Source organism: Siniperca chuatsi, linkage group LG1 (assembly GCF_020085105.1).
Source record: "Siniperca chuatsi isolate FFG_IHB_CAS linkage group LG1, ASM2008510v1, whole genome shotgun sequence".
NCBI lineage: Eukaryota > Metazoa > Chordata > Actinopteri > Centrarchiformes > Sinipercidae > Siniperca > Siniperca chuatsi.
In genome coordinates, this window is record NC_058042.1 from 16,732,508 (window position 1) to 16,753,252 (window position 20,745).

General features: G+C 39.1%; 2 protein-coding genes across 8 annotated transcripts in view; one reads left to right on the forward strand and one right to left on the reverse strand.

Annotated features, from left to right (window-relative positions):
* On the forward strand, positions 1–8,211 carry btbd10b (BTB (POZ) domain containing 10b). Of its 7 annotated transcripts, none has more exons than XM_044210555.1 (9): positions 1–299; positions 721–872; positions 2,710–2,903; positions 3,348–3,663; positions 3,856–3,958; positions 5,523–5,643; positions 5,907–6,104; positions 6,205–6,315; positions 7,137–8,211. In XM_044210555.1, the coding sequence occupies exons 2-9, from the start codon at positions 772–774 to the stop codon at positions 7,466–7,468; spliced, it is 1,476 nt and encodes a 491-aa protein (XP_044066490.1). In that variant the 5' UTR covers positions 1–299; positions 721–771; the 3' UTR covers positions 7,469–8,211. The 7 variants fall into 7 exon arrangements, with proteins under 7 accessions (XP_044066490.1, XP_044066403.1, XP_044066320.1 ...); XM_044210468.1 differs by having other exon boundaries at positions 17–216; positions 2,707–2,903; XM_044210385.1 differs by having other exon boundaries at positions 18–299; positions 2,707–2,903.
* The window catches only part of arntl1b (aryl hydrocarbon receptor nuclear translocator-like 1b), a 23,766-nt gene continuing 11,047 nt past the window's right edge, over positions 8,027–20,745 (reverse strand). Inside the window, 9 exon segments of the mRNA XM_044198772.1 lie at positions 8,027–9,426; positions 10,088–10,157; positions 11,282–11,432; positions 12,611–12,717; positions 12,924–13,170; positions 13,311–13,451; positions 14,873–14,990; positions 15,139–15,231; positions 17,154–17,232. Of these exon segments, the coding sequence (XP_044054707.1) occupies positions 10,154–10,157; positions 11,282–11,432; positions 12,611–12,717; positions 12,924–13,170; positions 13,311–13,451; positions 14,873–14,990; positions 15,139–15,231; positions 17,154–17,232 (940 nt within the window). The 3' untranslated portion in view covers positions 8,027–9,426; positions 10,088–10,153.

Here is a 20,745-nt window from a genome sequence, read left to right on the forward strand (position 1 = left end):
ACTCGATTCCCTTTTGAGGAAAATGTTAAAATCGTTCTACCAGCTGTTGAAAACAAATCGATCATCTTCAAAACATTTTCATTTTCAAATCCAAATGTATTTAGAGACGAAGCTAATGTAATTAGAAAGTTGAAGTTTAGCAATAGCTATAAATTCTAGTTTTGTGTGCGTCAGCACGTCAAGCCACTAACGGTCGTCACGTTGGACGTCAGCTGGGTGAGTGAGTGTTTTGAAAGGAGATGGCTGGTTAGCTGGTGAGCGATTGGAATTACACTACAGCGGAAAACGTAGCCAACTGGGTAGCTATTTTTTATATTTTGCTATATCTGCTTAGAATATGACAGCCGTTATGTCAGTACTGTTGGGAAAACTTCACTAGCCACACAGCTGTCTCAGATTATTATGTTAATGGTGTTAGTTAATCTAGCTAGCAACGCCAGCTAATGTTAGCTGGCTACGTATGCTAACACAGCAAGCTAGCTAACCTAATCGTAGGCTGACTCAGTCTGACAGCAACGTTGACAAGATTTTGTGCTGAGGTGTATAATACTCCACACATTTAACGTCAACGACAACCGCGGTCACCCGGCCTCGTTTATTTTGAAGTCGACAGCACACATGAACTCACTGACAAACTATTGTGTTAGCTGACAGCAGCTAGCCCGTGGTTTGCTAGGGGCTGATCAGGGGATCGAACTGACTTGTTGATTTCACCATTAGCCAGATTATGAACGGTGAAAGATCCAGACTGGACTCCCCCCTGTACGGGTGATGGCAGAACGTCTGCAGTCATATGACAGTAACTCCAGTGACACCGAAAACTGGGAACGAAAAGCAACAAGCCGACCTCGCAAACTCTGCAGGCATTCGAGGTGAGCCAGCTGACAATCTGTCAGACCTCCTGTGAAAAGATAATATGGCATAAGAGTAGAAAATATTAGGTATTGCTCAAAGCTATTTCTAATATATCAGATGATAAACTTACAGTATCTGTATCTGTGTATCACATTATTTATCTGTAGATTTTACATGGCTCTTGTCTTGTATTAAGTGATAGGTGTACCCTTAGTATAAAGTTAATTTCAAAGCAACTAGTAGATGAATAGGGCAATATATACAGTGAGATAATATATATGTGTCAATGGTCAAAGATTTTGCCAAACAGCTTGTACCAAAGTAACTATCCCTTTAATATCACTTGTTGTATGGTGTCATTATAAGTTATGTTACAGATCAATTAGCAGGACTGTTTTATGGCAGTATTTGATATTTGTAATATTTGTAAATTTTATTAATTTCCTTGAATGGCTGGGTATTCAATTTACTGGATTAGCCTAAAACAGCGATTCCCATTTGGTAATTTTTTCTAGTCTAGTTTCTCTGGTGTGTCAGATGTTTGTATAAAGTTAACTTGATATGGACATCACGCTCCACAATTACACATACCATGATAGAGGTTTTTATATATATTGCCCTCCCCTACCCCCAATAATCACAGCGTCATGATACTGGTAATTCTGTGGTAGGCAATATATTGCAAGACAAGTATCTACAATATGTCATAATATCTGTGTAACTGATGAGGGAACTATTTTCCAAAACGGCAATGGAGTTTTTGAAAAGCACCGAGTGTTTATTTGTTCACTAAAGTGCAAGGGGCTTTAAGTTTGAGCCTCATTGACACACACGTACATATTCCACTTTGCGTCAGTCTTAGCCAACAATGACCACCACACGCACCTCAGGGTGGTTATCCTGGTTAGTTTTGGTTATGGAAGGTATTTTTCTCCACTCCTGTTAACTAATGTGATAACCCTAATCTAATGTATGGTACTGGTTCCTCCATCCTACCCTGTGAGGTCCTTTTCCTGTAGCATTTCCGTTTTTGTTTCTTTTTTTCTACTGAAGGAACAATAGAAATGCAGATAGGATGGCAGAATAGGGTAGGCAGGAAGAGTTCAGACTTGTGCATTGGGTCTTAGGCCAAGGGGGGTGTTCCTGTGATGTTTGTCTGTGGTCGGTGAGTGGGTTTGTACTGACTACACATTATTACCCTGCAGCTGTGCCTATAACCTCTTCCTTTTCTCCCATTTATAAAATGAATAACTTGCTGATGTTTTTTTTGTCAGAAAGCAGATTTGGTCTGTCAGAAACTAATATTAAATGAACAGTTGCGTAGTGCAGTATCCTATGTCTTCTGGTGCATTTACAATCTTTTTGCACTTGGCTCTACGTGTACTTCCTTCCTTGATTAGATTACACAAGAACTGTGTTAAAGCTCAGGCATCTCTGATTTTGGTTTAGTGTCGATAAAACATCAAAGGTAATGGCAACACGACTTGGCTGCATTCCAAGTGTGTGTGTCATACTCACACTAACTGTTGAGAATAGTTGTGTGTACACCAGGTGAAGAAGATAAACACTGTGACAACCCTGTTAAAGTGTGAAATCTATCCCATGTTCTGGTATGTAAGATGTGTTATTTTTTTCATACTTGGATTTTGTTAACAATTGCACAGTTGTGTTAACATGTTTTGTTAACAGGTGCACAGAAGTAGTTTGCACAACATCTGTAAAGCTATTGAGTCTGTCCACCAGGAGCGAGTGTGCCTGTGTGTCATAATAACATTACAACTATGAAATAAAAATATCCTCTGGTGTTGAGAAAAGAGAGAGGAATGTTAAGTATGCTTTTGTCTTGAAAAGCAGCAGTCAGGCCCGAGCATCTCGAGTGGAGGCAGAACAGAGGAAGATGAGCCTGCATGGTGCCAGTGGAGGCTGTGACCGCTCACGTGACCGCCGCCGCTCTAGCGATCGCTCCAGGGACTCCTCACATGAGAGAGAAGGCCAGCTTACCCCCTGCATTCGCAACGTCACCTCACCCACTCGCCAACACAACAGTGGTGAGTGTGCATGGAAAGAATAGAGGGCTTATATGGATGTCATGTTAGAGGTCCACAGCTCTTGGCAGCTACTGTTGAGAACAGCTGACTGCATTTATCAACTTACAGCTCAGACATGGTTTATATCTGCTGTGAATGGATCAAGTCTGCACTAATCCACCTGTTTGTGTTTAGACCAAGATAGCTTGTGGTTTAATTGTCTGGATACAAGACACGTTCTGAGTAGGGCCCTTTCCAGTCTGCTTCTTTTAGATCCGAAATTTCTAGTAATGGACCATTACTCAAATGGATGCCAAAGATGGTACCAAATCTGGTTGCTCAAGAATGTTTCTCATAAATACAAAATCCTTCAAATCAAGCTGCAAAATGATTAGGAAAAAGTATGTCAAGAATTAAGTCGTTTCTTGTTTCTGATGGGCTGTTGTTCTGCCTGTCTATGTGTAGACCGTGAACGAGATGGTGGCCCGTCATCGAGGCCCAGTAGTCCACGGCCTCAGAGAGTCTCTCCCAGTGGCTCCAGCAGCAGTGGGGTGGTGAGCAGTCGCACCAGCAGCCTGTCCAGTACTGAAGGCACCTTCAAGAGCTTGGGAGTTGGAGAAATGATTTTTGTCTACGAGAATCCCAAGGAGGGAGGAGCAAGTGCCACTGTTGGAAACCGAAACATTAGGACCTTAGAAAGAGTCACTCTGATTGTTGACAACACACGCTTTGTAGTAGATCCTTCCATCTTCACTGCACAACCCAATACCATGTTGGGCAGGTACAGTATACGTTGAGCATCCTTATTATTTGTCCATACTCATTATAGCCAGGATAACTTAAAGTATTTTACTAATCAGTAATATGTAAATGAAATGTTTATGTAGATAACTGTAGATATAAAAGTGCTATGGAAATTTTGGATTTCCATTGTCTGTGATTCAGAGAATAAGCCAAAGCTTCTTTATTTCAGAATGTTTGGATCAGGAAGAGAACATAATTTCACACGACCCAACGAGAAGGGGGAGTACGAGGTGGCTGAGGGCATTAGCTCAACAGTTTTCCGAGCAATTCTGGTCAGTCTCTCTCTAACATTTTCTCTTTTTATATCAATGATGGTAGACAAAAAATTAGAAACACCTCACAGTATAACACAATACAGTCCAACAGCACCACAAACTACAGCCTCCAAAATGACCTTAAAGCTAAAGAAACATCCCTCTAAGTTAGGGTCGACAAAACCTGAACATTATTTTATAGATTTATAGCATGGCTGTTATATGTTGCCTGCATTGCATTTAGCTAGGTGCATCTAAGAAACTGGCAAATGATTGTATATGTCAGAACTATTATTAGACTAAATGCAGGAAAATTTAATTTACTTTGTGATACAGTGAGTGATACGCTAATTACTGAAAAAGCTGCTGTTGGTGACTTCTCTGGAAAGGTATGATTAGATGAGGTAACACTTTATTGTAAGATTCCTCTGTTTCACATATATAAAGGGGCGGGAAAGGGACATTTAACTACAGCATAATATTACAATAGACAGCTGCATAACATTTAATTTCATTGCTTGACATTTAGTGTCACACATACATACATACATACATACTACATATTAACAGTCTTAAAACATTAACTCTTACATCTCATTTCCTGGCCAACTGCTGAGTTCTGCAACCTGTAAAGTCTAACCTGTGAATAGGGCTGTGTACTTCGACACTTTTATGACACCGACCGATTTGCTTCGATACCATCGAGTAACTAAAAATGCCTTGTCATTCGGTGCCAAATTTCGATACCTAAGGACTAAATCTCATCAGCATCAGCGCACCAATAAGCATGCAGCATGCTCGTACCAAGATCTAATAATGCTGGTGATTGGCTGTCTAACATTACAAGTCATAGTCTTGCAGGAAAAACACTACGTTACGTCCAGAGAAAAATACTCCTGAAGTTGACACGGTGGATTGTTGTCAGACCCAGGCTAGCTTCTCTTTACAACATATGTGGTCTCACTATGCAACTATTTCCCAGTACCACAAACATCAACGTCATTCCCTTCTTCTTTTGATTAGGCAGACTAGATGCTACCATGGTGTATTGATGCCATACTGTTCCTTTTGACATTTATATAATCCAATACTATACTATATTCCATCATTTTCTTATTTTTTTCTTAGTCCAGTTATCCAGATTGAGTTAAGTGTGCAGTGTAAAAACTGTTTCTCCAGCTGCTCACAGGTATTTGTACAGCTTCCTCCTTTTGAAGTGAATAATTGTACTGTAATGTGTAATATAATTTTCTTGTGTTAAAATGGATTTTATGAAGTTGGTATTGAAAAAAAAGTAGGAACCGGTATCAAAGTCAAGGTATTATACTGGTTACGATATCGAACATTTTTGAATGATAGCCAGCCCTACCTGTGAAACTCTAAATCTTCTATTAGGTGGCAAAACCAAAGTAAGATACTGTTACAGAGTTGCCTTTATGTTTTTTGTTTTTTTTTATTGAAAGATTTAAGCATTTAAGTGTAGGCACTTGATTTTTTTAATGTATATTTTATGTTATGAGCTAATGGATTAACACAGTGTTTACAATGACGACCATCTGTGTGATTTCTGTCTAATTGACAGGATTACTACAAATCTGGGATAATCCGGTGTCCTGATGGAATCTCCATCCCTGAGTTGCGGGAGGCTTGTGACTATCTATGCATCTCCTTCGACTACAGCACCATCAAATGCAGAGATCTTAGTGAGTATTTCCTCTGGAGCACTGAACCTGTTAGTGTTACCCATTAACGGTGGCAGTTTGAGTCGGCGTGAACATGAAGCTGCCTTGTTACTTTCACCCTCTACAGCCTTACACAGTGCGTAATCACAAATCTATTCTATTGTAGATAGAAGTTTTTATTTATGGCCTCTAAGGCTTTACACAAGTTTAATTCATAGTGGGCAGTTCTGAGAGGCATTGTGAATTGGTTCACATCTTCTAACTGATAATCTCCTTTTTATCAGGTGCCCTGATGCATGAGCTGTCCAATGACGGAGCTCGGCGACAATTTGAGTTTTACCTGGAGGAAATGGTTCTGCCTTTGATGGTGGCCAGTGCCCAGAGTGGCGAGAGGGAATGTCACATTGTAGTCCTTACTGATGATGATGTGGTTGACTGGGATGAAGAATACCCACCACAAATGGGAGAAGAGTATTCACAGAGTGAGTATGCATTAATACCGAATACAGACACACAGGTCTGCGCATATACGAAAGACAGATATGTGAATAAGAAATATTGTTTTGGTTCTTCTCTTTGCAGTCATCTACAGCACAAAACTGTACAGATTTTTCAAGTATATTGAGAACCGAGATGTTGCCAAATCAGTTTTAAAGGAGAGAGGATTAAAGAAAATAAGACTGGGCATTGAAGGTAAGTTGAACTTTCAAATGATAAATAGTGATGTTTTGAAATCTCTCGTCAGTGGAGTGAGCTTTTAGTGAAATGCATATTTTTCAGTCAAGTCACAGTTTGAGGGGCTGACAGGAAAACTTCAAACACAGAAAACAAGCCAAAGGTTTTATTAATAGCAGTGCATAATGTATGAGCAGAACACCACATTGAAAGTAGTGCTTATTTTGGGCAGCAAGCCTTTCATGAGGCAACTATCATCCAGAAAACACAGTAATAAAGGCAAAGGGAAACACAAATATATGGCAGATCTTTTAGTTTGTTGCAGATTGGGTGTGGCAGGAAAACTGTTACTATGCATTAAAAAGGTATCAGATAGTCTGACAAAGTATAAGAGCCAGCTGCAAAGAAGTACTGTAGTTGTACAAGGATTGGGAAGACAACTGACATCACTTAACCAATTTATGGTGTAAAACTGATCAGTTAACAGAAACGAGGTGAAAATGTGATGAACTTGTTAAAAGGTAACTTAATTTTCTTTGTTTTGGATTTGGATGTTTTTGTCAACTACTGGATACCAGGACCCTATCTTGCCTAATCTGGGTATTTTACCAACTTGGAACCAGATCCAAAATAAATCCAGCCATTGAACCCCAACCCTCGTCATAGTGGAAATATGTCAGAACTACTTCAAAGCACTGACATATCATTAGTGAATTGAGCACTTCACCTACTGGTTAATGAGCTCTTGTCCCGTGATTCTGGTGTATGTGTATTATAGGTGAACAAGACATGTTAACACAAACTGAGCTAATGATTTGTCCACACTGTTCCTTCGGCAGGCTACCCTACATATAAAGAGAAAGTCAAAAAACGACCAGGAGGTCGCCCAGAGGTAATTTACAACTACGTCCAGAGGCCCTTTATCCGCATGTCCTGGGAAAAGGAAGAGGGTAAAAGCCGCCACGTGGACTTCCAGTGTGTCAAGTCCAAGTCCATCACTAACCTGGCGGCTGCAGCAGCAGACATCCCCCAGGACCAGCTGGTGGTGATGCACCCTGGCCCCCAGGTGGATGAACTGGACATCCTGCCTAATCACCCACCTAGTGGGAATCACTACAACAACAACTACAGCAACGAGCCTGACCCTGATGCACCTTCACCTGCTGTCTGAGGACACACTGGTCCTCTTTCAATGCCTCTGCCCTCTCTCCTACTCCTCTAGTCCTACTCCCAGCATGCTGCAGCATGGAGCGCCAGGGGCACCATAACCATATTGCCTTGACACCTCCTTTGCAGCCTTAGAGCCTCAAGAACCTGGTTGACTGTATGTAGAAAATGAAACACGAGGGACATAAGACTGGTGAAAGGAAAAGTTAACTATTATTTTCATTTAGTTTTTTACTTGACCAAAGGAATTTATTTTTATGTTTGGGGGGAAAAAATAGTAAAACACTTATTATTAACATTATTATTTACAATGTTATTGTACTTTCATTTGATGGGTTTGGCTGAGCACTGTTGTGGTGTCACTGTTTTCTCACAATTAATTTCACTGATAAGTTTGATTTTGACTCTTGTGTGGCCTAACTACTAAATGTGCTTTGGGGGAAAGAATACAAGACTTGCTATTAAAAAAAAAAAAAAAAGAGAGTGACTTTCGGGTCATGGAGAAAATCAGTTATCACCTTGTCGTGATCTCCAGTTGAACTCCTCTCAGATGTCTTGTATGAAAAAATATCTTGTAATTGGGTATGTAGTCATTGGCTGGATTTGATATGTGATGTTTTGCTCCTCCCCGCAGCCAAGATATTAAGCAGAGCACAGGCTGTTGTGGTCAGAATCTTTTTGTGCAAAGCTTGAAATTGTTGTTTAAAAATAAAAACGTAAAATCATCAAATAAAGATATCAAAATAACATTTTTGTATATTTGATCCTTGATTGTAAAACATGATGTGATGAATAAGAAAGGAAGTGAGTGAACAGTGTACACTTAAGAGGGACAGCTTACCCAGAATGGATCACAATCTTTCATCATTTCCTTTGCACAATGAATAAAAGCAAGATTTACAGAGATGCAGATACTTGTGCTGCCAGTATGCATTTGCCACCAAGGGGATATTAATTTCCAGAGTCTAGAAGCAAACTAAAAAGAGCTTTTATCTATGGACCTGGCGCAGACTATGCTTGGATGAAAACCAAGGAATTAAAAAAAATTAATACAACTTGGCTTTTGCTTTAATTACAGATAATATGCTTTATCCAGTTAAAGCAGGAGCAAAAACCAAAAATGGATTCAATACTAAAAAAAAATGCAGTAATGCAAGAATCAACCAGAGTTTTATGTGCTTGCCTTAGGCTTATCATAACAAAATGCTAAATGATTGCACGGGACAACTTAAAGGAGAACCTCATGTGAAGAAAGATCTTTTAGCATTCCTCTTTTTGAGTTTTTATCTGCCCCAAGGGTTACTTATCTTTTTTGTTCCTTCTTTACCTCCTCGTTATGGCAGAGAAACATTTCTTTGTTCAAAATATCACAATGTCTTGTAGCTGTCTCTGCATTTTCTGATGTACCTGGTACCAGAACACCTTTCAATGATTGATAATTGACTTTGTAGTCATATTGTCCGATATAATACCCTAAGTCTTGGACGCTTGGCTGAAGATAGGAGCAGAGCTGTCAGCTCATCACCACATGGTGCTGAGTTGGATCAGGTGGTGAAGGAAGTCAGTGCTCAGACCTGCTGTTCCAATGAAAACACTTCCTTCCATCTCTGAGCCATGTCCTTTGCTCTTGGGCTTCCTCCTCCTCTGCTGCAGGTAACCTATGATAAGGGCCTACCAGGTATGGCAGACATGCAGGCCGCATAATCTGTAATCACACCAGTTTCAAGTCTTGACCTCCTTTAGCTTGTCCTGAAGACTGAGGCCCAGAGCCCTCAGGATAAACCTCTTGTGAAGGCTCCAGTGCTTCAAAAACATCCTCTTCAGCCTGACCTGACCTTGTTTTGTTGAGTAGTCTTGTGCTTGGTTGCCTCTCTCCTTCTCCCTGGCCATATTCTTCACCCTCCCCCCACCAGGTTCTCCAGATCCACAGACACCACAGATGACACGGCCTCCTCGAACAAACTTTTCACCAGGTGAAACAAACGTGCAGTTATTTATGAAAGTAACCAATCTACAATATTTTATTTCTCACTTTTCATTTTTAATGCTAATTTAATTGGCATTGTTAAAGGCAAAGGTGTTCAATTTTAAAATTTCCACTCCCCTCTTACCCTGAATTCTCACTCTGCAAGTAGTCATTTGGATGAAATATGGTGCTACATATTATCTAGAGTCAGCTGTCATCAACTGTCAGGCAATCTATACCCACATATTAAACCAGTATGAATTCAAGATAATTGTCATTTCACACTGAAAGTAATGGGACTAAGGAGACAAAAAGTCATTTTTCCACATTTTTATCATCTGTCAAATCTTTAAAGTGTCTTAAAGACGGTGTAGTCCCTCATTCGTCCAGGAGTGTTCCATCGTAGAAAAGGTTTCAGTCGTAGTCATCTGGACACTGTTTTCAGAATCAAGACGTTTCGGAAGTCATTCTCAATTGTGAGACTTCCGGATGGGAGCCGAAACGTCTTGATTCTGAAAACAGTGTCCAGATGACTACAACTGAAACCTTTTCTATGAAAGTGTCTTAAACATTTAAAAGTCTTAAAAACAACTATCAGTACCGCACCTGCTTTATTATCATTTAAAAGGGTCAATATTAGTCAGAAGATGGTTATACCTCTGCATTTCCAACAATTCCTTTGCACCACGAATACTATGCACTGTTTGGAGATCCAGCCTCCCTTCACCTGCAACAACACAAGGCTGTAAGATGTGTTATGTACTGCTTTGCTTTGGTGATTGAGATTAAACCAAAATACTCATAGTAGAGGGCTGTCTCATTGTCACCTGGCATCAGTATGGTGGCCATTGTGTTTCTGGAGGCAGGCTGATAATGACTGCTTTGTCAATGAAAAAGTAAAACAACGAAGAAAGATTCATGACTGTGTATCATGTCACAGCTCTAAATAGTAACTGAACTGCTTAACCTACAGTAGTCACACAGTAACTTTGCAGATAACCTGAATCTATTCTGCACTTTATTTATGTCTAGTCATGCTAGCAGCTAGTGGCTCTAAGGATGGCAGTGTAGGTCTGCCAGTCGGTCGGTCCACCACTTTGGTCCAAGCTGAAATATCTTGACAACTATTAAATAGATTGCCATGAAATTTACAACAGGTATTTGAGGTTCCTAGACAATACATTATACTGATTTTGGTGATCCTCTGACTTGTCCACTAACACCACCAGCAGGTCAAAATTTGGATTGGCACAAAATTGGCACAAAATTTGATACAGACATTCATGGTGCCCAGATAATGTACCCTGCTGACTTTGATCATCCTCTGACTTTTCCTCTGACGCCACCATGAGATTGACTTTTTAGTTCTTTATTGAAATATCTATTTAATATCAAATGGTTTGTTGTGAAATGTGGTGCACACATGTATGGTCCCCAGAAAATTCATTGTAATAACTTTGATCTCCTGACTTTTCATTAAGGGCCATCAAAAGGTCAAAATTAAATTTTGTCCAATACTTTGGTTTATGACCAAATACCTGCAAAACTATGACATTTAGCCTCAGCTGTACTTTGCGTTCAGTGCTAATTAGCACATTTGTATGCTAACACGCTAAACCAATATGGTAAACATTATGCCTGCTAAACATCAACATGCTAGCATTGTCATTGTAAGCACGTTAGCATGCTGATGTGAGCATTTAGATCAAATACAGCCTCACAGAGACACTAGCATGGCTGTAGACTCTTAATCTTGTTAAACTACAAGATTTACATCTATAAAAATATACATACAACATATGATACAACATGAAATTATATTATAAGCTAGAATAGGACGGTTTTACTTACGTGGCTACAGTATTGTTAGAGACAATGTACTCCACCTCTTTGGTCCAAGGGTTCATAAAACTGAACCAGCAGCTTCTTAGTGTGATGAATGAGCCATCTTTTATTTTTAACTTGTAGCAGTTTGTATTGATCTTCTCTCTCATCTGCAACACTTACAGCAGACAGCGACAGAAGGGGGGACAAGGACAGGTAATGGATGAACTGTCCGCAGGTAAGATGAACTACAACACTATTTTCACCCAGAAATGGCAGCAAAGCACAGTAATTCCACCAGAACAGATCTGAGCACCACACACTGTCCACTGTAATCACTGTAGGTGGACAGCAGTCCTTGTCTTTGGGAGAGCCTCATATGCTGTAGATATGTGCAATAACAGTTAAAGGTTTCATTGAGAACATTTTTATGTAGATGAATAATTTAAAAAAAATTTATCCACAGAGCTTTTAGAAAGATGTGGAATAAAAGTACTGCTTTTCTAAAAAAAAGAAAAAAAGAAAAAAGATTGTGAATTGGTAATTTTAAAAATTTTGACAGGTCCAAAATGAATGTTTTGTTCATCTCTGGGTGAGATGTCTGATGTTTGGTTCCTGCTTCGGAACGGACACTGACATTAGCACATTATTAGCTGTCTTAGCTTAATCGTTCGAACAACAATAACCCATAAAATTACAGTTCTGTATATTTAAACAAAATCAACAACAACAACCAACAGCCATAGTCCTTACAACCTTAACTAATGTGTTGTCACCGGTTAGATTGTCAAAATTAGAAAAATACCAGCTTCAATCCCTGAGGAGCTACGTTAACATTAATAACGGTTGCGTCCAGTTACCTTACGTTATAATTCCCTCAAACAATGTGACATTATAATGAAGATGCGTATCAATATTTACCTAATGTCTTATGGTGTAAGGATGATTGAAATTTCCTTTTATAGTAAAGTGTTGCAATGTAGGGCCCCTATAATTATTAAATGATGGAAAAGGGGTTATTTTAATTTTTTTAGCTGGCCATATCCTAAGATTACCATAGATATAGTCACATGAAACATCACCGCATAAAGTAACCTAAATCAATAGCTAATGTATAGCTATATGTTGCAAAATGAATTCATTACTCTATCACGAAAGATTCATCACTTGATATGACTGAGTCTGAGTCTCACTCCACTCAACCAGGAAATATGCAGGTTGTGCAACGAACTGGCAACCACTGAAATGTAATGGAAGGGGAGAAGGGTAGTGCGTCATCTAGTGGCTGGATGTTATCATCGTTGTCAATAGCACCTTTAATCAAGTGTTGCGTTTTCCCTTTTGTAAGATACATACCTTGCCTGTGACATTCTGCTAAATGAGCAATATCATCTTCATGAACGTATTCATAAAATAAAGTTCCCAGCAGCTCTTGAGGTAAATAAGTCAATATGGCAGTGGCCCTTAAAAAGAAAAAGAGTATATTCACTCGGAATGTTATTATCTTTAATATATTTTAGTAATATTGGATAATTTATTGATCAAGAAATTAAATCTAAGCATTAGTATCTGAAACATGATTGATGAGATGTGTGTGCACATAAACAGTAAATTCAAGTTTATTCAAATGTATTGATATGAAACCAGACTTTGTGGTAAAGGTTTTCACCTTTGATCTACAAAGAGAAACTTCCCGTCAATAGCATGACGTGAAACAAACTCCGTGGGCTTGACCTTGACGTGATTCTGCACTTGCTGAGAAACAGTGTGGGGATGCAACCGACCAACAGCCACCAGACAGCTTACGTTACATCCATCATTGTCTGACTCATTATTTTCATCCAGATCCACCTCAGCAGGGGACCAACTTTTTAAGTAACCAGTGCTGTGAATGGTGCAGAAGCCCTTATGATCTGCTGTGAATAAAGGAAAAGTGTTCAGATGTCTTCAAAAATAAGAAGTAATACTAGTGTGTGAACATCAGATTTTGATTAATCAGCAGAACACAATATATTGGTTCAATAGACACTGCAGGCGATAAGTGAGGGATGCTAACAGTTTTTTTTTGAGCAGCTGGATGGAAAATCTTCATCTTCGATATTTCCGTTGCACTTCATCCTGCAGAAAAATGAGCGTCTCATCCCAGAACAAAGTCTTAAAGAACTTGGGTTGATATCTGTCTTCACTAAAGGACCACCTGAAAAACATTTTAAAAAAAGGTAGAGATGGCAGCTGGTAAATTACTGTGTAATTTTGTTGTACTATACGACACCAATAAAGTACATACAAGTACCTACCAGTACCAAAATATAGGTACAAGGTAGAAAGACAAGACTTTAGATGATAGGGGTACAATATTAAGATAATTACAAGTACAGGTTTATAACAAAACTGGAAGTGTGTGATAAATGGAGTAACAATACTGGTTACCAAAGTGTTACCAAAATATATCATAGAAAAGGTTTCAGTCGTAGTCATCTGGACACTGTTTTCAGAATCAAGACGTTTCGGCTCCCATCCCGAAGTCATTCTCAATTGTGAAAAAATGGGACGGGAACTAGAAATTTAAGCTACTCTGTGTAACATAAGCCCTGCCCTCAGGAAGGAATCTGCCTGAGTATCTGTTAATAGCTAGTTTCACCTGAAACTGACCTAATTGCTTCCAAGATGGCCCAGTAATCAGTAATCAGGCCTATTGTTTTCTGGCTGCATCTACTTCATCACTGTTAAGTACCTGATTAGCATGTGATTTGCGTGACCAAGGTGATAATACACTGTGATAGACTTTGGGCAGATTGAATCTCAGACCACCATTTCTGTTCAAAGAGGGGTTCTCTTTTTTCACAAAAATGGCTTTCTTGACACCCCGTTCAAACCAACTCTTCTCTCTACTTAGAATCTTCACCTCGCTGTCTTCAAATGTGTGGTTTGTAGCTTTTACAATTGCAAATGCACGGCGCTCTGTAATCCTGAGTTAGCGTGTCGTCTGTGCTGATAAAGTCTTTTGTGAAGTGGCTGTTTGGTCTCACCTATGTACCGTTCTTTGCAGTTTTCCTCACTGCATTGAATGGAATAGACAACATTGCTCTGTTTTTGTATGGGCAACTTGTCCTTAGGGTGAACGAGTTTCTGTCTTAAAGTGTTGCCTGGTTTAAAGAAAACAGGAACACTGTGCTGTCTAAAGATCCTTTGTAGTTTTTCAGACAGTCCAGATACATAAGGAATGGAGACACCGTTCCTTCTTGGTTCTGTTACACTTTTGTCCTACACTTTTGTCCCGTCCCATTTTTTTACAATTGAGAATGACTTCCGGATGGGAGCCGAAACGTCTTGATTCTGAAAACAGTGTCCAGATGACTACGACTGAAACCTTTTCTATGATGGAACACTCCTGGACAAATGAGGGACTACACCGTCTTATTACCAAAATATATATATATTTATACTTTAGATTTAGAAACCATACAATAGTGCCATTTAATCTTTAGGTGAACGGCATGTAAAGTGTTTGGGATGTATTATTCAGCGTTTATGTTTGCATAAATATTAACTGAAATCACTTTTATGAAATCAAGACTGTATTCTACACGAGGTGCTCTTGCTATTATTGTGGATTACTTTTTGCATCGATGATTTTCTCTCGTGTTACGGTAAGCACTAAGGACAGCTGCTCCTTGACTTTGGCAATGTCTTAAGGATGGAGGTAATCAAACATGCTCTGGCCAATCAGGTCATTCTGGAGACAAACAGACGAAATGCAGGAGGAGGAGTGAGAGTGCATGATGCAACAGTATTATCTGAGACCATAATACATGATTCAGTATCCACAATATGTCATTCGGTTTCAACATGTACACTAGTGAAGTCAAATGTGTAGCACCTACCTGGTTGTAGTTTAGGATCTTGTATACTGATTCAGAAACAAACAATAATTTCCCTTGATCACAGTCAACAACAAACAGAAAGCCATCAACTGCCTGTGGACAATAGAGGAGGTAAGACAGAGAACTGCACAGACCAAGGCCAAGAGGGTTTTCACAGGAAGGATCACAGGTTATAACTTCTAAATCACCAAATCCAAAAACCGTGTAGTCAGAGCTGACCCTTTAAAGCTTTAAGTAGCACAAAACAAGATTGTATTTGTGGTGCGAATGCACCTTAACTCTTAAACCAATTATTTTCTGGCCTCTTATTGATCTCAGTGTTAGAGTGGCAACAGGGTGAGCAGAGTAGTTCAAACATTTCCTTTGCAACTTCCTCCAGCTTCTCTTAATACAGATGCCCGTGCATTCCTGAGCCTCCATGGAAATGTGTGTTCCTGAGTTTGGCCCCCACCCCGGTTTTCTCTCTGTCAATCAGGCCTGGAACACTTCCAAAGTGCCCAGCTAACCTGCAGAATAATCACATCTCAGCCACTTACATCTGCAATCTCATACCTTTGGTCAGTACCCAAAACTCATGATCATAGCTGAGGGCTTTAAAAAAGACTGGTTTTGAGATTGCGCTTTATAGCCCAGTTCTCTTTTTAACTCCACAGTTTGATACAAACACTGCATTACTACAGCTGCTGGTCCTAATGTAGTCTTGTTTTCCTCGTTAATGACAAACCCCAAAAATACATTAAACCTGCATTCATTGATTTTTGGCCACTTGGGGGCAGTGTAACAAGCTGTAAACAAAAAACTGACATATTATCGCCTATAAGTTGATATGGTGAGCATTTGCAGTCATTTTAGTCCTGTTTGTGTCCACCTGATGAATGTAAGTCCAATATTCACTCTCCTTTTAGCTCTGTTTTACTCTCCACCAACTCCTGAAAAAAATATCTAGCTCTTTAGCTGCTAAATTCTCCACTATGCTCACCAGCTGGTCACTAACTTTGTCTGTCAGTTGTTTGGTGTGACAGTGGATTTTTAGGAGCTTTTTGCTGAACACAGCTGCCTGCTGCGACTGAAAACAACTCTATGGAAGCGTTGAGAGTGAACGAAAACAAAAAAGACACAGATGTAAACAAAAAGGTCACCCCTACAGCAACAATTACTACAATACAATCACTTCCACGTGTATTTGCAAGGCTTTCAATACAATGATGAAGACTAGCAAAAAAGTTTTTTGGGATTGGGAAACTCCTTTTAACTCCTCTTAACTCCTCTACATCTGGCCACCTGCTACACCCTCACTTTAACTGACTAATCAACCTTTTTCCTGGGAGAGAACCATATCCTCAGGCTTGGAGGTGGTGATCCTCACCCCATCTGCCCTACAAACCACTCCACCAAACATCTTGGTCATGGTCCAATGATGGCTCTAAATGTAACTATCAAATTACTCTGACCATGAAAAATATATTACAAATAATCACTTAATTATGTGGCTTTCAACAGCGGTTGTGGCCCGAACTGACCTTTCAGAACGTTCGAGTCGAGGGTGAGCACTATTCTGTGCGCTATGAATAGAGAAATAACAGCCGACAATAAAGCATCTGTGAGGACGTCACATGCCCACTCTAAATGTCTGTATGTGGTATTTTTTTGTGGGGAAGGCAATATTGACAGAAACAGGATTGTAAAAAAATCATTTGTGCAAAGAATTTGGCTGTACAAAACAGCCTCTGTCAATACAACAATAAGCAGGTGTCATTCATAAAGCTAGGCAAATAAGAGAGACAATTTTTTGTCCAATAATCTCAACTCAGAAAAACCCAATTAAAATTATGAGGTGGGTTGTAAGGGTGTGGGTTTTTATTCAAACTTGAGCATGCAATTTGCTCTTGTAGTTGGCAATGAAGTGGGTGTTTCTGAAGGTGTGTTCAGACCATTTCACCACTTCACCATTTGGTCTGAACACACCTTAATAATACATACATATTTCATTTCGATCAAAAGTGAAATCTGCCTACCCTCTGTATTAAGTGTTGTAGCTCCTCATCTGATAAGAATGCAGGTTTGTGATTAACTTCTGTGTTACTGTTGCCAGCAGAACCTGCTTTTCAGAGGCAGAATGTTAATCGGCTGTTTAAATATGAATAATCTTCAGTCTTTAACTGTAAAAATCATCAAGGCAAACACATTCAAACACAGGGAAACACATTCACGCCTATGGGCAATTTAGAATCATTAATTCAACTGATCTGAATGTCTCTTGACTGTAGAAGGAAAGTTACCTGAACATACACACAAATAGAAAAGAGTTAAGGACCACCTGCTGTAAGGACTTGCATTTATTTATTTGTCATACTTTACCACCAATCACTGCTAATTATTTGAAGAAAATTCTCCTCTAAATCTAAAAAAAGCTGCTTTGTTGTCAAAGCAGTTTGATGTTCCCACAGACCTCTTTGTCTATGTTGATATGGTGGAAGATCAAGCATAGTGTTTACTATTATAAATGTGTTATTCTAACTCCTGGACTGCGATTTTGTTAATTCAGTGGAAGCTTTATTAAACAAACCTGCATGAATTTCATATAATAACCCCCATTTTCCATTTTAAATTATTTTCTGGTAAATCCCTTTGGTGAGATTGAACAGGATTGACCATTATCAGGGACTAAGCATTGTTTAGTCTTTAAGCACATTTATCTTAACTCTTCAATGCACCATAACTTTTCTATATTGCATTGCAGCTTTTTGTGTGTGTGAAGGATAGCATCTATAAACACTGCTGGTTGTGCCAGTGGAGCTGCTGATCAGGTTGTTTGATCGTGAGGACATGAGCCTGCTCATCGCAGATGAAAGAGACGACTTCATAGAACACTGGAGGTGTTGCGTCAAACACAGTCATCAGGTCATTATTAAACTTGTCTCAATGAGAAAACAATTGAGCACAAGAATTTAGATATCAATCTTAAAGCAGCATGATCAACGACAGCTTGAACAGCTGGTACTTACAGCATATGAGACCCAGAAGATTTCATAGAGTCAGAGGATCTCCACACATCTCAGCCACCTGCATGATAGTCCGCACACACACCTGAACAAGGTAGCTAAGAGTCAGATATGACATACAGTATAAGAGGAAACTGAACTTCAATCAAGATATCATGGTAAGACCCTTTAAGCTAAGCAATCTTAGCTTTTAAGAGGACATGTATGTGTTTCTTAACTGAAGATCAAAATCAGCCTTGCATAAGACATGATACATTAGATAATGGCATTGGATAATAAACTGGAGCTGATGTAACTGCCCTGTGAAAGGATCCTTGTCGGAGGTAATTACTTAAAAGGCAGCTGTTTTGCAGCTCAGGTAACAAGTTCCCCAAGTTTCAAGTCTGCGAGTCTGATTGTCATATAGGCCTACGTAGAAACTGTTTGCTCCCTTGAAGTAGGAAATGAATAAAACAACTTGAAGTATGCTTTAAAAATACATTTTCAGATTTGTCATAGAGGAATCCGAAAATAGAGAGTTGGAGCAAAGTCAGCCTGAAAATAAAAGACACTGAACATCACATTATCAAAGTAATATGAGCTTTGTGTTGGCTCCGGGGATTAAAGCATTATTTTGTCCTTCCAGTTTCCAATGCAACATCCTCCTATTACTAAACATCATAATCCCTGTTTATCAGTCCCATTACAACATTGTTATTAGCCCGATTTCAATTTTTATATAAAGAGTGGGAAAACAATTAGAGCTATACTTGTGCAGGGTGTGATTAGGATGCAACACATGAGGGGGCTCAGGTCTTCTCAGTCCTTTCCTTCAACAGTCGCCACAAGCTGCTACAGTTTAACATTATTCATAAAAGCAGAAAGAGTCTACAGAATGAACAACAGCAATTCAAAATGGAGACAATGATCCATGCGTATCATAAAAATATACATTGTACACCCACTGGGACTGTGCCTTTTCAGACACAAGGCAGGGTTTATTAAAACTGTAGTGATTGATGAAAATCAAATGTCCCAGAAGAATGAGCAACGACCCTGCACTTTCATTAACTCTAGGAAATTGCTTCATAAATGGCCTTGGAAAATAAAAATCAATCTCAAAAGAAAACAGTCCCACTTTGATAAGAACCAGAGTAGCTAAAGCTGCTGGACCTTGGTTTGACTGGTGACCACGATGATCTGACTGAATGTGTGATTATTATTAGTGTTTGTAGTAACAGCAGTGACAGTAGTAGTAGTAGGCCTATTAGTAGTAGTGGCTGATGTTTTTGTTGTTGTAGTTCTGTTGGTGTGAGAAGAAAAAGGGAGACAAGGTAGAACAAATATTCAGCACACTGATAATCAAAGTTACATAAGACAGTAAGTCAAGAAATCAAAAGGCTTGTTTTATCTTTCGAACACATGCATTGTCGTTATTTGACCTCATGAAAAGAGATTACCTCTTCAGCAGAGATTCATCACCTCTTCTCACCACATGCTGGCAGCAGAGCGCAACAAACAGATAAAACATCTCCACACTAACTAACATACTGTAAATTCAATTTATCATCTAACAGGTTTAAAATGTGTCTCAAAGTCCTTTTTAAAATCATCAATCAAATTATTGTTAATAAACTTAAATCACCAGAAACAATACTTCACAATTAGTATTTGAATAGGTAAGAAAGGTATTAGAAGAATGATTCATTCTCATTGGATGTGGTTTCATTGTATAATGAAAGACTGATGTCTGTTTTGGTATCCATTAAGATCTAAGGTAACAATAAATTTAAGGTGCAAATGTCAGGCTTAACATACATTATTCTGTACTGCAGAAGATGCTGAAAACACTGTTGATAAGATGTCCATAACTGTCCGTTTCCCCTCTGAGGTCAGTGGTACAAGTTGGCTTAAAAATAAAAATGTAATCCTAAATTCTTATGCAGAATTTTATGGAACTATGAACAACAACATCTGGTGTGTTAGGGCCTCTTAACTAACATCAATCAATGATTCAGTCATGTCATTCAAAGTGATTTATAAACATAACAACAATGTAAAATATGTGACAAGGATTTAGTTACATGTTAATATGTGTGATACAAAAGATGATTAGGAGTGAACTAATTTGGAAACCAAAGTGAAAGCTTGAGTAGGAAGATCTGTAATCTGGCTTTAGCTATAAGAACGTCCTCATCGACTGCACAGTTCGTATATATCCCATTAGAGACAGCAGTGAGAAGACAGGCCATATTTCACTGTAAGTTTAAACCAGTCCTGTGTTGTCATTACTTATGTTGCAGTAAGTCCACTAGGAGTCTCTATGCATTAGCAGATGTTGGCTCCGACACAGTTACAGTTTCAGAGTCGGACTACAGCCAGTCCAGGGTCACTCCAGTTTATACAAAGAGGTCATTGAGTTCAAAAGGAGTCCATTTTACTGCTGGGTTTTCCCTCAGAAACCCAGGACTCCTGGCACAACCTCTGCTACATTACATTACATTTATTTGGCAGATACTCCAAACTCACAAATAGTGCATGCAACCTTCATTATACTGTCGACCCACTTCACATTTGGTAACCCAAACCCTCCCGCCTGTTTAGTTTAGAAGATAACATCTCGAGT